The sequence below is a fragment of the Salminus brasiliensis genome, chromosome 9, assembly GCF_030463535.1.
Source record: "Salminus brasiliensis chromosome 9, fSalBra1.hap2, whole genome shotgun sequence".
NCBI classification, from domain to species: Eukaryota; Metazoa; Chordata; class Actinopteri; order Characiformes; family Bryconidae; genus Salminus; species Salminus brasiliensis.
In genome coordinates, this window is record NC_132886.1 from 13116993 (window position 1) to 13131614 (window position 14622).

Genomic DNA, 14622 nt, shown 5'->3' on the forward strand with positions numbered 1-14622 from the left:
CGCGCGCTACATAGATATGAAGGACACTAGGGTGTGATATGAGCAGTGCAGGAGGAGGAAGTGGAGATGAAATGTACACTGACCTGAGTGAGATCTGGGATGTCACCCTGATCAATCCCAACTTGCTGTGTCAAACAAACAAAAAAAAAAAAAACAGGCAAACAAACAACAAAGGGAGGGGGTAAGAAAAGAAACAACATAAAGGGTCATTACTTCATGCAATGGCTGTAAAATGAAAAACAAACATGTAAATAAATAAACGGCATCAACAGAAACATGGAGGTCATGCATGCTGCCGTACACTCAGACGGAGATGGGAATGAACGCAGAAAGTGAATAATGCTTCTGATAGCCGGGACCAGACTACAGAGTGCACTGGGCCAGTGTGTTGGGACTCAATACACAGAAGCAATTTAAAAACACACACACACAAAAAAAAAATCCCTCACACAAACACACACACACACACACACACACAAATGATGATCGATTCCTGAATAAGTTTGGAGAGAGAGAAAAATATAATGATGGACATTCTTCTCAAAGATCCAATTTTAACGTCACGTCTCAGAAATGCTCCCTGCATCATAAAAGAAGCTGGCCAGAGAGATAAGGGGAAAAAAGACGGGGGGTGGGTGGGGGGGGGGGGGGGGGGGGGGTTATGAGGAGGGAGAGGCAAATGGAGTACGACAGCATTAGGGCCAAGCCAGGCTGCTTCAGACAAGTAAAGAGCAGAAAGTGAAGCAAACGTGAGAGCGGCAGCACAGGAATTCATCAATGTCACTGCGAGGGAGGACCAGCTGGAGCTGCAAAGCTTTCAGAACGCCTTCAGCAGCTCACATGAGAAACACGCAGCCCTCCTTATACTGCTCTGTTCTGGACCAGAAGCCAGCCTCCGCGGGCACTCTGACACTTGAGACCTACACAGCAGGACAAGCAGCAGACACTGGTCATGATGGAGGAGGAGGAAGAGGAGGGACAGAGAGAGCGCAAGGACAAAGAGAAATAGTGGGAGAGAAAGAGAGATGTATGGGATAGTCAGAAGTATATGAGAAAGTGAGAAAGAGAAAGAAGGCATGAGAGAGCAAGAAAGAGGAGAAAGTGTGAGAGAGTGAGTGAATAAAACAGGAAGAACAAGGGAGAAAGAAAATGAGGGACAGGGAGAGAGAGCCTGCGAGAGCTTGAGAAAGCGTATCTGCGCATGAGAGATTGAGAGATTGAGAGAGAGAGAGATTGAGAGAGAGAGAGAGAGAGAGAGAGAGAGATTGAGAGAGAGAGATTGAGAGAGAGAGAGCGATTGAGATTGAGAGAGAGAGAGAGAGAGATTGAGAGAAAGAGAGAGAGAGAGAGAGAGAGAGAGAGCGAGAGCGAGAGAGCGCGAGAGAGAGAGAGATTGAGAGAGAGAGATTGAGAGAGAGAGAGCGATTGAGATTGAGATAAAGAGAGAGAGAGAGAGAGAGAGAGCGAGAGAGAGAGAGAGAGAGAGCGCGAGAGAGAGAGAGAGAGAGAGAGAGCGCGAGAGAGAGAGATTGAGAGAGAGAGATTGAGAGAGAGAGATTGAGAGAGAGAGAGCGATTGAGATTGAGAGAGAGCGATTGAGATTGAGATTGAGAGAGAGAGAGAGAGAGAGAGAGAGAGAGAGAGAGAGGAAGAAAAGTGAAGCAGCACAAGAGAGAGAGGGGAAAAAATAGTGTAAGGGAAATAAGAAAGAGAAAGGGTGAGACCAAGAAAGTAACACTAGGGAGATACCTCAGCAAGTAGAACCATGAACAGTAGGTGGAAGAAATAAATAAAGAGTCAGAGAAGCAGAGAAAGGGAGGTGGTGAGAGAAACAGAGATGAAATGAGAACAAGAGAGAGGAAGCACTAAGTATAGATAGACTTGAGAGCGTGTGAGAGGGCTATGAGAGCGCGAGAGATAGGGCGTGACAGCAGGCGAGAATGAAATCTTTGATCATATTCCTCTCCTAAATCACTGCAGAAGCGCCCTCACAGGAAAAGGAGGATCATTATCAAAAGGCTGTCGATGTGGAGGCATCTTAACCTCGTTGACTTGGGGGATGGAGGGTACGGCCGGCTGCAGGCCTTTCTGCTAATGGGGGGCTCAGGGACGCAGGTCCACACAGCCTGAAGCAGTCCGTACTCGTCTTCGTCTCGGTATAAAATCAGGCGAGAGGGAAACGTCCATGCCTGGAACAGCCCTGAATGCCAAATTGGGTTATGGTAGCATTGGGGTGTGTGTGTGTTTTGAGGACTAAATTGGGCTTAAGAAAAAAAAGGAGGTAGATGATATTTGAGGCCCATCTCCTCTCTCATCCCCCCAAAAAAAAAAAAAAAACTAAAAAATAAAGGAAGAGGGGGGGGGGGGGTTTGGGAAGATCATGTGTGCATGAGAATGAGGAAAAACAATACCTCTGCTACTTTGAGAAACTCTGACAGCTTGGTCATCCTGTACAGGAACTTCTTGTAGATGTCCAGGGCGTCTTTGCACTGGTTCTTCTTCATATCGAAATATTTTTCTGCCAAGAAGGAGCGAGAAAAAGCAGCCATTAGCTGAGCGATTTTGAAACACACAAAGACTGTAATTACCACATCAGCGGCCTGTCAAAACACACGCGGCTGCCTGATGGCGCTGCCAAGATCCAGATAGAAACTGCGGGAGGCAAATTGTCCTCTCAAGGACAGCCAGCACGTCTAATGCTTGTTCAGAGCAGTCAACGTTGAGGATCAGCCTTTTAGCAGGCGCTCCTTTTATAAACGTCTCAAACTTAACGACTGTGCTATTCTGATAAAAACGGGAAAAAAGGGAGAAGAAAAAAAAAAAAAAAAAAAAGTGCTGGACAGTCGAACCATGTCAGAATACAAGCTCCTTCATGGAGGCAGCAGTGCAGCATCTGCGCAGGCGTCAGGTAAAAAGCCACGGGAGCTGTCAGGATTTAACAGCCAAGGTGACATGATGCAGTCCCATATATTTACAGGCTGCTCCGATGGAGTGTGAGAACAGGGTACACTTTTTAGAGTGAGAATATAGCACACATTTCGGAGAGACTGAAAAGAGAACACACTTTCCTCTTTGAGTGAGAGAATAGCTCAGAGCGCGCAGAGAAGAATCACAACAGAAAAGAGAGACAGGGAGGGAGCACCTTCCTCTGAAAGCCCTTTTTCACCAACAAGGTACCTCTACTGCTTTCTGGAAATAAGCAAACGCATGAACCACTCACGCATATTTCCATCAGCTTTAAAGCTGAAGGCTTATGTAACTCATTACACATTATTACGTACCTACGCTGCTAACAATTCATTAAAGCTAATGTTGCCATTTTATTTAATATGCTAACTGAGGGGACATAACATGCACCCTTGAGGGCCGTATCGCCAGGAGAATGTTTTGATTTCAGATTACCCATGATTTTACACACCTGGAAAATAATTGCTGTTGTGTCTCCCCACCCCCCTATAAACAGTTATTTGGTGCAAACCCTAAAGCAACATTACGTTGCAATTGTGCCTTACAATATCAGCTTCAGAATCATGTTAATGCCCCACTGACTAATGGGGACAACAGCGTCTCTGTCACTGCCTAGAGTCTCTGAGGTACGCGAGCAAATCAAGTCCCTGGGGTTCAAGTCAGAGTCTCAAGTCTCTAGAGTGAAAGTCCGAATCAAGTGTAGAGTCTCTGGGTTGTGAGTCCAAATCTATCCCCCAAGGGTGCAAGTCTGAGTCTCGGGTCCCAGGGACACGAGTCTGGATAAAGTCTAGAGTTTCTGGGTTGCAGTCCCAGGGTGCAATACAGAGGGGTGAGAGTCTGAATCACATCTGGAGATTCTGGGATGGGAGTTCCAGAAATTAAGTCCCAGGGGTGCAAGGTAGAGTCTAGAGTCCCTAGGGCACGAGTCTAGAGTCTCGAGTGAAAGTCCAAGTTGAGTCTCAAGTCTCTGGGGCATAAATCAGAGTCCATAGGTGGCGCAAGGTTGAGTCAAGTCTTGTGTCTTTAGTAGAGAACTATTTTTTTGAATCCTATTATTAGCCGATATCATTTCCATGTATAAAAGTCAGTCAGGTTCAGCACGACTTTAAATAATTGAGTCTTTCGTTACAGAAAAACATTCACAACCTGTATGTCTCAAGTCTCAACGAGCACGAGGCTGAATAGCAGTGCACTGAACAATGAAGGCCATGCTTTATGGCATCTCTAGGATGGTCAACAGAGCTCACATAGACTTTTAGAAATCAACAAACACCAGCCTATTTGTCTCAGGACCCCATGCCAGCTTTTAAAGGCGGTGCATTGCTGGAATTTAACCTGCAATTCTCCCAAAAACAGACTGAACCCTACTTTATTATTCTATGCAGTGGGAACACATGGAACGGATTCAGAGCAGGAGCTCAACTTAAACCCAGAGTCCACTCTCAGAATCAGAGTAAGATGCTCCACTGGCATCAGGGAGGCTTACCCAGCAGGTTGATGACCCCCTCATTATAGGCAGCAAACAGACGGATGGAGTCTTTGAAGAGCAGCATGAAGGCAGCGTTGATCACACCGTTGGTAAGCTCATTAGGATTGGCCTGGAGAAACACACACACACACACACACACACACACACACACACACACACACACACACACACACACACACACACACACACACACACACACACACACACACACACACGATAATACAGTGCAGTTTACAGCAGTGCTAGAAAGTAGAGATGCCCACTCTAGTCATGTCTCAAGAAGTCTACACAACAGTACAGAAAAACAAACTTGAGTGTGTTTAGCCTTGCAGGCACACACACAAACACACTCACACATGGACACACACACACGCACCTGAAAATCAAGCAGAGCGTCCAGCTGGTTCTGAATAATGGGCAGAGTTTTGATCAGCTTCTCTGTATTCATGGTGCGCATCACTCCATCAATACTGCACAGCGGACAAACACACATATGAACAAACAAACAAACACACACAAATAAAACACATACAAACAAACAAAAACGAACACCACTGCTCAATATCTCCTCGGGCTGAGAGACTCACTCCTGCAAACACACCACAAACGACTTGTTGGGTCATTTTTTTTCCTTCCCGCTGCCGCTCCTCCAGCCTGTCTACAGGGAGTGAAGAGGCTCTCGCCCATTTGCATGTAGCCTTGAGGAAGAGCAGCAACAGTGAAATAATCAGGGGAGCTGGTGGAGGGCCTGCCACGTTCGCTCATGCTTTACACCACAGTGCGAACGCAAACGAGAGAAAATAGCTTGTGGTGACAATGGAACAGGGCTTGGAATAACAGCGAGTCACACCCCAGCTCAAACTGAGCTCCCATGAGGCGCCGCTTTACCCCCCATTTAAATCACAGCATTTAAACAATCAGCCACTTGATCAGCTCTTTAAAGGCAACTTCATTAGAGCTGTGACAAGCAGGCCCGCTTAGACTGCAGCCCACAGAGCACAGAGGGTACTGGTGCCAAATTAATGAAGTGAATATTCGTGACAAAATGTGATTTATGGGAAAAAATAAACAGTAAAGAGCTATGAGCAATTTGATTCATTGCCATTAAATCAATCTACAAGCTAGGTTTATTGTGCTATCCATGTAACACTGCATAGTTACACACTTTAAAGTGTTTTTTCCCCTAAAGTCCAACTATGACTTTGCATGGAAATTCATTTTCACAACTACTTTCTTTCTGTCCCTTAGAATCAAACAGTCATTTTTTTTAACTGCATCTTTAGCCAGTATCTCCTCCCTCGTTATCAGCAGGTCTCCCGCCCTCTCAGCTCATTTAATAACAAGCATGCGGAGACTGAAGTGGGAAATAGACAAGAGGCTTTCTCCTTCATACATAGCAGGAACGTCACCACCCACAAAAATTCTCACGATTTTATCATCAACTAAGGTGGAGTTTTGAGCACTGAATTTCCAACCACTTGGGGGCGCACAAGCAGGTTTGGATGAGCAAAAGTTGAATATCAAGAAAAAAATATTTTTTTTTTTTATATCTGCATGGTTTGTCCAACAAAAAACCATCAAAAGTCGAATCCAATTATCTCTGCTCTGACCTGCATATATTGTGCTTAATAATAATAAAAAAATATTTATATGAATATGCGTATGTACATTCAAGTTTAGGCACTACTGGTCAAAACACTTGCTTTTCTTGATATTCTAAGGCACATTTTATGTTCCTGATAATTCTGCCCACCTGAATATAATGTAAAATAAATTTCAAATGTAAAATATATTTCAAAACATATTAGTTTTGCAGTTTTGCTCCATAAACAGGGTATACAGACGGGAGTAAACTAAACTACATCTAACATTACATTTTCATTATATTAAGCCCTTTAGGACTGGATAGGGTGTTTTTTTTATGAATGAATGACAGCTCAGACATTTGTTTTACTCACCCTCTCTTCATCTTGGTGAAGTCCACAGCCACAAGCCTGTAGGAGAGAGCCTTCTCATTCAGATACCGGCTGTAGCGCCTGATAAAGGTGGACATGTCATAGCCTGAAAGTGTTCAAGAGAGAGAAAGCATAGGATCATGAGAGTGAGATGTGGCAGGTGGGGGCTGGCATATAGTTATCCTGATCCTATACCAATGGTTGGTAAAGTGTAGTGGAACCTAGTGGATGATACCGCTGCCCTCCACATGGAGGACTAGGGTTCAATTCCTTGCCTAGACAGAAACACCAAGAAGAGTCCTTTGGGCGAGACTCCTAATGCTGCCTGCCGTTACCTACTTCAGCTATGTAAATACACTGGATAAGAGCATCTGCCAAATGCCCTTTGTAATGCAAGTGCAAATATGCAATGCTACAAACTGAGGGGCTACTTTTTTTTTTTTTACATACCTTGCAATGCACCTTTATCAAGGAAATTGTTCAGGTTGAAGAGAGTATTTCTTGAAGCCAGGTACTGAATGAAGCGCTGCGGGACAAAGAAAAGGAGAGAAAGAGAGACTGATTACTATCAAAGTCTTCAGACTGGTGTTCCATTGCACTTGAAGTTGAGCTGAAGCTGGAGCAGTGCTTTTATCTGTAATCTGTCGACTGCTAGAACACTGCTGATACGAGTAAATACCCAATTCTGGCTGAAATGAATGCAGGCTAGAACTATGTGCAAGACCAGACTCACAGAAGGCTGAAAAGACCAGGCTGGCGCTCTGGGAATTCCCAGAAAGCAGAGCCTGCTCTGCTCAAACTTGACAGAACAGTGCATGATCATGAACCAGCAATTGGGGGATTCACGTCAAGAGAAGCAGACATAGCAATGCTCATACAGAGATGTAGGGAGAGGTAGTGTCTCAAAGACTAAACCTAGCTTATAAAGCCACATTACCACAAAAAAAACAACGTATTCTCCTTATGTAGACACGAAGATCAATGAGGCCCAATCTTCACATTTCATTTTGTTAAAGAACACATTAGTTTAAGCAGGTCAGCTATTTAAACTGATCATTTTAGAGGCTCACCTTCTGATATCCTACACAAAACAAATGTGAGGTTATTGATAAGGTTAAGAAAATATGCTAAAGTTTTTTCTCCCCAATTTTAGATTCCCAATTACCCAACAGACTCGTTAGCACTCTTCCCAACACGTGATGCTTCCGACACTGGTTGTGTGGGTGTCGAATGAGGCATGTCAGGCCTCACCCTCCCAGTCACTGCCTTTTTTCAAATTGCAGCTGATGCAACATCACCAGGCAACCAATGCGCTCAGAGGAAAGTGTTGGGTACCCAGCTCTGATGCAGACACCCAGCATCATAGTGAAGTCAGAAACGAGAGAGAGAGAGAGAGAGAGAGAGAGAGAGAGAGAGAGAGAGAGAGAGAGAGAGAGAGAGAGAGAGAGAGAGAGAGAGAGAGAGAGAGAGAGAGAGAGAGAGAGAGAGAGGAGAGAGAGAGGAGAGAGAGAGAGGAGAGAGAGAGACCGACCAATTGTGCGCCCTCAGGCTCCGGTTGTTGATGGCAGACAGAACACACATTTTTTTTTAGGAATTCTAAGAATGCTCTTAGAATTCCTCTTCAGATACAAAATTAAGACAGTTATTGCTCATAAATCTCAACGATCTCTTCTGTTGTCTTGAATGTCTTAAAAAAAAGAGATTCCACAGCTAACCTTTAAGACCTTTCAGTCTCAGTATCTTAAGCCATACTTGGGAGATTAAAGGATGGATGTAATCAAGAGACAGAAGCAGTAGAAGTAGTAGTAAAGAAAAAAAGCATGTTTTTTCCCCCCATAGCGCCAAGTTCAGACTGCTTCACTTCATCTGTCCTGACCCTCCATTCTTCTCTTTAACAAATACTCACCTTCGAGAGCAGGCTGAACAGTACAGCTGATACTACTACACCCTTTTCCAACATGACTGTTTATTTCCTAGTTCAGTGCACAAGCAGAAATGTGCCGAAATGGTTTGGAGCACTGCAAGGAGCTGGCTTTATTTATTTATTTATTTTTGTATGTCCCGTCCCGGGGAGAGATAGCACGAAAACTTGCCGACCAATCTGCAGTCAAGCAAAGAAATAATAAAATAAAATAAAAAAAGCTTGCTGCCAGGGGCAAAAGTATTTCAGGGTCAAGTTAAAACTTCTTAAAATGCTTCAGAGCCTTTTTTGTGGAAATACTCTATAGATTCTTTTTACACTGTAAGGGAATGCAGCTTGGGCCATCTCAAATAACCTGAGGCTAAGAAAGCCTGGTTTCTTGAACTTTGCAGAAAATTGGAACTCTCAGAGGGCTAGTTCGGCTAACCGAGGTACATTAGCACACTCAGAAAATAAAAGAGGGACCCCAGCTAAGAACTTGAACTTTAAACTCTGACCTGAAAGAAACCTATGAGGTATTTGGTAGCCCTACAGCGTCTTAAACTGGGTCATGTGACTGAAGCTCATAGCTGAAGTTCCTGTTTGTCCTTTTTAGAAAAGTTCTTGAGTTTGGTCAAGCAGGAAAGGCTGGGTCACAAACTAGGAAGTCATTACACATCACTCGACACCACTCCCTCTGGAAACAGTCAATGCCGCTCAATGCCTGACTCTAGCACTGCACCAACTGAGCCTCACAAGGATTCAAGAGTCAAGAGTGTCAGAAGTGCTCTCAGAGAACCAATGAGTATGTTGGTCTTTCCTGCAGTGCATTAGCTTTGCTGCTGTATAAACACAGCATGCTATGCAGAGGTGCGCCCTATAGCTGGAATTAAACTGCCTGTGGCCAGGAGACCAGAAGAATGTGACTGAGAGCATTCCTGTGGAGATGGTCTGGACAGAAGGGGCCACTTCTGATTGATTAAACTGAGGCCTCCAAATAACTGCATGTCAAAATAGAGCCATTCACAGAAAGGCAGCAATAAGAAGTCAATGTATTCTGGCAATTGTCCAACTGATATACGAGATGGCCAATAACAGAGGGTGAGGAGGAGATTCAACCGACTTACAGTCATTGGAAAAAATGACACTGATAAAGGAGCAATATTTTATGGCTTGGTTTTTATAGTAAACTGGTTAACCTAAACCGAGACAAATTATCATGGCACACCAAGGTAACTGCCTCCGGTGGTCCACCACTGGTTTACAGATCTGTCGCTCATCTATTGATTTTATGTTGCAAAACACTGCAAGACATCAGCATTCCAAAACTTGAGCACAACTTGTTTCCACACTGGGTGAATCGATATCTAACTTTAAAACCATGTTTATTGCTTGACAGATGAGATCTAGAAAACACAAAATCATGCATCAGCTCTCATTTCAAACTGCCTCAGGAGAAATGGCTTCAGAGAAGAAGCAAAGTATGAAGCTGAAGATGTTTTTTTTTTTTTGGCCAGAATCTAAAATAACATCGCTGTTCCACCTTAATGCTGCTGCAGTCATATTCTGGCACATGTGCACCACGTAAGGTGGAAATTCAGCTCCAGCGCCTACACTAAGCTTAATCTAGATGGCCTCAAACGGTAATGACCACATTAAAAGGACGACAATGAACTACAACCACAAATACTGAACTGGGCCCAGTTCTGCAAAAGCATCTCAATATTAAGACTGGTAGAGAGGGTGTGTACAGTGCGATGCTCACTCGACCATTTTACTGGTCTACTGGTTTTAAATATCAAAAAAATTATTTTAATATTAAATAGAAGCCACAGACAAAAGAAAATGTTAAAACTCTGCAAACAAGATCAGATCATATTATTACATAGCTGTTTTATCATGTTTTGCTAAATATTCATGAATCAGATGCTTCAGGCATTACTGCTTGCCGAGTGCTTCTCTCACAGGATGAAGCTGAAATTTCACCTTAAAACAGTGTCAGTCAGTCACATTCTGCCTCCTGTAAGTTCTGCACCATTTAGGGTGGAACCAAAAATTCCAGGAAGAAGCTAGAACAACAACTCTAGCCTCACTGGTGCAGCCACGTTTAACGACATAGTCCACACAGTAGAACACCCTTTAATTCAGAACATTGTGATTTAATGTGACGAGGTGGTCAAATTTAAAGACGTTTGACAAAATAGAAAACATAAGCAATATTTGAGCGAAATGAGGGAAAGTCCTCACAGGAGTGTAGGTTGAGCACAGAGCTTAAATGGCAAACTTGTGTTGCTGTGTTATAGGGATGTGCTGTGTGGTGGAAGAAGCAAGTTGGATGAACTAGCAGAACCGATGTGGTTCAATCTGATCGGTTCTTTGGCTGATCAGGCGCCAGTGATCCAAAATAAGAAGGAAAATAGAAAAATTGAGAAACATCTCCTGACAGAAAAGAACATCATTTTAAAGTAAATTCACAATTCAGAGAATGATGAAAATGAGTAGCGAGGAGCTTAAAGAATCATTGTTCCAAGATGCTTTCTGAAAACCCAGCCCTGCAGATTTAGTGTGTTCTCTTATTTGGTAAATACTAATCTTCCAACTCGCACACCATCACTGTTGGTTTCCATGTCCACAGCCAGTGCCAGGGGCCATGTCAACACTGCCACAAGACAGATGTTATTATTATTAGCCTCATTATAGGCAGTAATAGTAGCAGTACTTCTGTCTCAGCTATTGTTTTGGACACAACCATAATGTTTCTGGAGGAATCAGCATATGCTATAGATCGAGAGGAAGAAAGAGGAGCCAGGAATCAAAAGGGAAACCAATATTGTCCTATTGCTCCTACTTCTAGTTCTACTACAAACAATACCTTTTCCTTCTGGTCATTTTCAAAAAACCCTTAAAAGCCCTTGTCTGCTCATTTTCTTGATTCTCTACCATTACTTACAGCTGTTCTGACAAATTTCCTAGGAACTGGCAGAGGGGGAAAAAAAGGTTTCCATGGAAAGACTATTATTTCCATAGTTTTGGAAATTTGTTAAGTTGTGGGGGACTGAATACGGGCAGTGTGAAGACTGGCCAAAGAGGCAATCAGAGTTAGGGATATGTTTACGGCACCTACGCCGATTTACGGAATGCCTTCCTGTGCATTCAGCCCCTTTGCTAAGCTCCGAATGTGATGCAGCACTTTGCACTAATTCCACTAGTTCATCTTTTCTGCTTCCCCAGTATAAAGCATGTAACTACAACACCAAGACTTGGGTTAATCAAGGTTTCAGTCTTATCGACCACAAGCCTGCACATTATTAGTTTAATTAGTGCAGAATTTACAGGAGGAATATTGAAATTCCGGGGCTACTTGAAGGTTTTCAGGAATTTCAGGTGGAAACATTGATTTACATGAAATGAAATAATTGTAATCGTCTCCGATACGCCCTCACAGAATTGATCGGGTTGAAGCTTGCAATTCTTTTATACCTCTGATTAAACTGCATTAATATACAAATATATATTGAATATATGACCGGCGCTTTAACTCCGAAGCACGCAGAAACAAACAGAAATCACAGAGCTGGAGCTTTATCTCCTCTACTGTTTCACATTTCTTACATCAGGAAAAAATATGATATGAAAACACACTTGATAATTAATTAATAAGATGGCTGATTGCATGATTGGGCATAAAATCTGCAGATTCCAAACTTGGCATCGCTCAACAGTGGCGTCCTAAGACTCAACACAGTCTGCCCAGGTCTGACAGCATGCTCACCCAGGAAGACCTCGGCAGAGAGCAATGCTCAGCCTTGCAGCACGCAAATCAATAGCGGCAACTAATGCAGCTGCCTTAGCATGTTCACAAGCACTCGCACTTGCCAGTCCTTCAACAACTTTCTGTAAGAGCAGAGACAGCGAGAGCCTACGCAATATGAACTTCAGTACCTCAGGCAGCATGTATAGACAGATAAGACGGCAAGAGCAATGGAGTGTGTCCTCTGCTAATAATTAATGTGAGAATAAATCTTGGGTTATTGACGGCGTCAAACTGACGTCCATTATTAATGCAGCAGGCTGGAGCACAACCGTGCAGAGGAGTTTTCCCCTACTCTGGGTAGAAATCTGATCTTGGATCCGCGCTCTGTTCTTCAATCACACATGGATGGAGATGTGAGTCGCCAAAACATCTAAACTGACCCAGGCCTCGTGAACACAGCTGTGTGTGCGTGCGAGCAAGCGAGCGAGCGTGTTTGTGTGTATGCCTGTAGTTTTCACACAGCGGAGTGATGGTCTTCAAGTTCTGAGGTTTCTATGGATACAGCCCAGGCGGCTAGCGCAGTATAAATAAAAACGGCAGAAAAACAACAGCGGAAAAGGACGGCCATTTATTCGTAAAGGAATCAGTTTATTCGGGGAAGCGGCGGATTTTGTTGGATGTGGCTATTTAAAGGGACAATATGCAGTGTAGCCTATATGCTGAGATGAGTGATGACACAGAAGAGAAATCGGTCTTCATGAATAATGAAGCAAAAAGGCCAATTCATTTCCTTACCACTTCCACTTGGTAAGATCCTACAGAAAGAGAAAAGCTCTCTTTTAAAGCCCAACTTTAATAGTCATGTCACATCATTCCTAAAGCACTACTGTTGCATTTGAGCTACAGCTCCATCATCAGATGAAAGGCACTGGCCTGATTTATCCTGTTGCATATGGTGCAACATTTCACGCCAGTGTGTTTATGCGTTTAAGGCATCACAGATTTCCTCAAACTCTTAAAGTGTTGTAGTTAATCAGAGAGCGCAGGGGCTACACTTAGGTTTGCTTTATTAAAAAAAAAAATATATATATATATATATATACACACATTATTTGTATTGTATTATTCAGTGTATTATGAGGAAGGCTTTTGACTGTAGCAGAAATCTTAACCAGTTTCTAAAGAGTGTGTTCTAACAGGTCAGCTTTAGTGCGGTTCACTAGAGCAAGTGTAAACGCGGTCTTTTAAACTACGCTACATACCAAACAAGCGGGTCAAGATGACTTGAGCAGGTGGGTCTCTGTCCGGTTCTAAACAAACTGGTGCGGTTTGTCTGAAGGATGAGCACTGTACGAGCCACAGTTTGATGCTTTAGTTTAGCAGGGCTGTGTCCCAAACGACACGCTACCACACTACACAGCGATTAAAAACCAGTCACCAGGAGACCCGCATTCATTAGTGTAGCTGCCTCAGTCAAGACATGCAAGTTACAATACAGCCACAGTAACGTTAAATGTTACAGCTGTAACGTACGCCGTTCTGTGAACAAATGATCAACTGTACATCATCAAAATTGTGGTTTAATACTGATAAAGACTGCATGATTCAACAATCCCGCTTTAATTATTATCCAATAACGATCCAGCGGTTAGAACATGTTTTTTTTTCCTAGCCAGTTATCGTGTGGATCACGCAGGACCCTTATGCAGACCTCTAGTCATTCGCATGCATCATTTTATTGATTTAGGTTTGTCACAGCTTGGATCTTGTGGCATTGTAGCTTTACAATTTGTGGGTGTATTCTTTGACTAGCCAGAAATTCATAGGAAGGTGAAGGTCACTAAGGTTTCATCCACTAGCCCTCAGCACTATTACGGTGTATGGAAACATACCCAATGTTTAATTTACCAATAAGTGTAATAAAATAAACATCATCTAATGTCTGCTTCACGATTGATCGGTTTAATTACATTTCAGTCCAAAAAAAAACAACATCTGGCGCTATTAGCAGCATTTCGCACTTCAAGAACCTCTTTAGCATTAAACTCCTCTAATAAGAGTTTAACATTGAAGAGGCAAAAACGTTCAAATTCTAGAACTAAAATCTATTGTTCTGCGAGAAAGTTCAAGAGCAACCAACTGAATCACAATCTAGTTCACTTGCACGAGATTCACGATTCTCTACGTTTGGTGTGTACCAGAGAGCGGGCGCTGTGTTCCCACCCGTCAAAGCAGACTGAACACAATGTCAAACTCCCTCGTTTGGTGCAGACTCCGTGTAAATGTGTTTTCCAAGCGAACTAGGCTGTGTTCGTTGATCTTTAAGAGTACGAGTGAAGTGTCCCAACCTGCCAAAACGGACCAAACAAAAGAATCCAAAAAGTCCGCAGTAAACAAACAAGCTATGCATGAAAGTGCACTTGGACACCAAAGAATGATTCATTTACATACCCATGCCTTACCCACGGTTGTGTTATTGTATAGCAACCTCCGCCAAGACAAGCTGCACGGAACGCTGGCAAAAATCCCCAGTCAACATAAGGAGAAACGGTAACTG

The 14622-nt window shown here is 43.2% G+C and overlaps 1 protein-coding gene across 12 annotated transcripts in view; it reads right to left on the bottom strand.

The window, feature by feature from the left end:
- LOC140562077 (phosphatidylinositol-binding clathrin assembly protein) overlaps nt 1-14622 on the bottom strand; it is a 77533-nt gene that overhangs the window by 36662 nt on the left and 26249 nt on the right. For 11 of the 12 annotated variants that reach the window (XM_072687468.1, XM_072687470.1, XM_072687471.1 and 8 more), the window contains exons 3-8: nt 6862-6937; nt 6415-6517; nt 4833-4926; nt 4454-4565; nt 2412-2518; nt 84-125 (exon numbers count right to left, since the gene is read on the bottom strand). In XM_072687468.1, the coding sequence (XP_072543569.1) occupies nt 84-125; nt 2412-2518; nt 4454-4565; nt 4833-4926; nt 6415-6517; nt 6862-6937 (534 nt within the window). The remainder of the gene's footprint in view (nt 1-83; nt 126-2411; nt 2519-4453; nt 4566-4832; nt 4927-6414; nt 6518-6861; nt 6938-14622) is intronic. The other variant, XM_072687467.1, reaches the window with a different exon arrangement.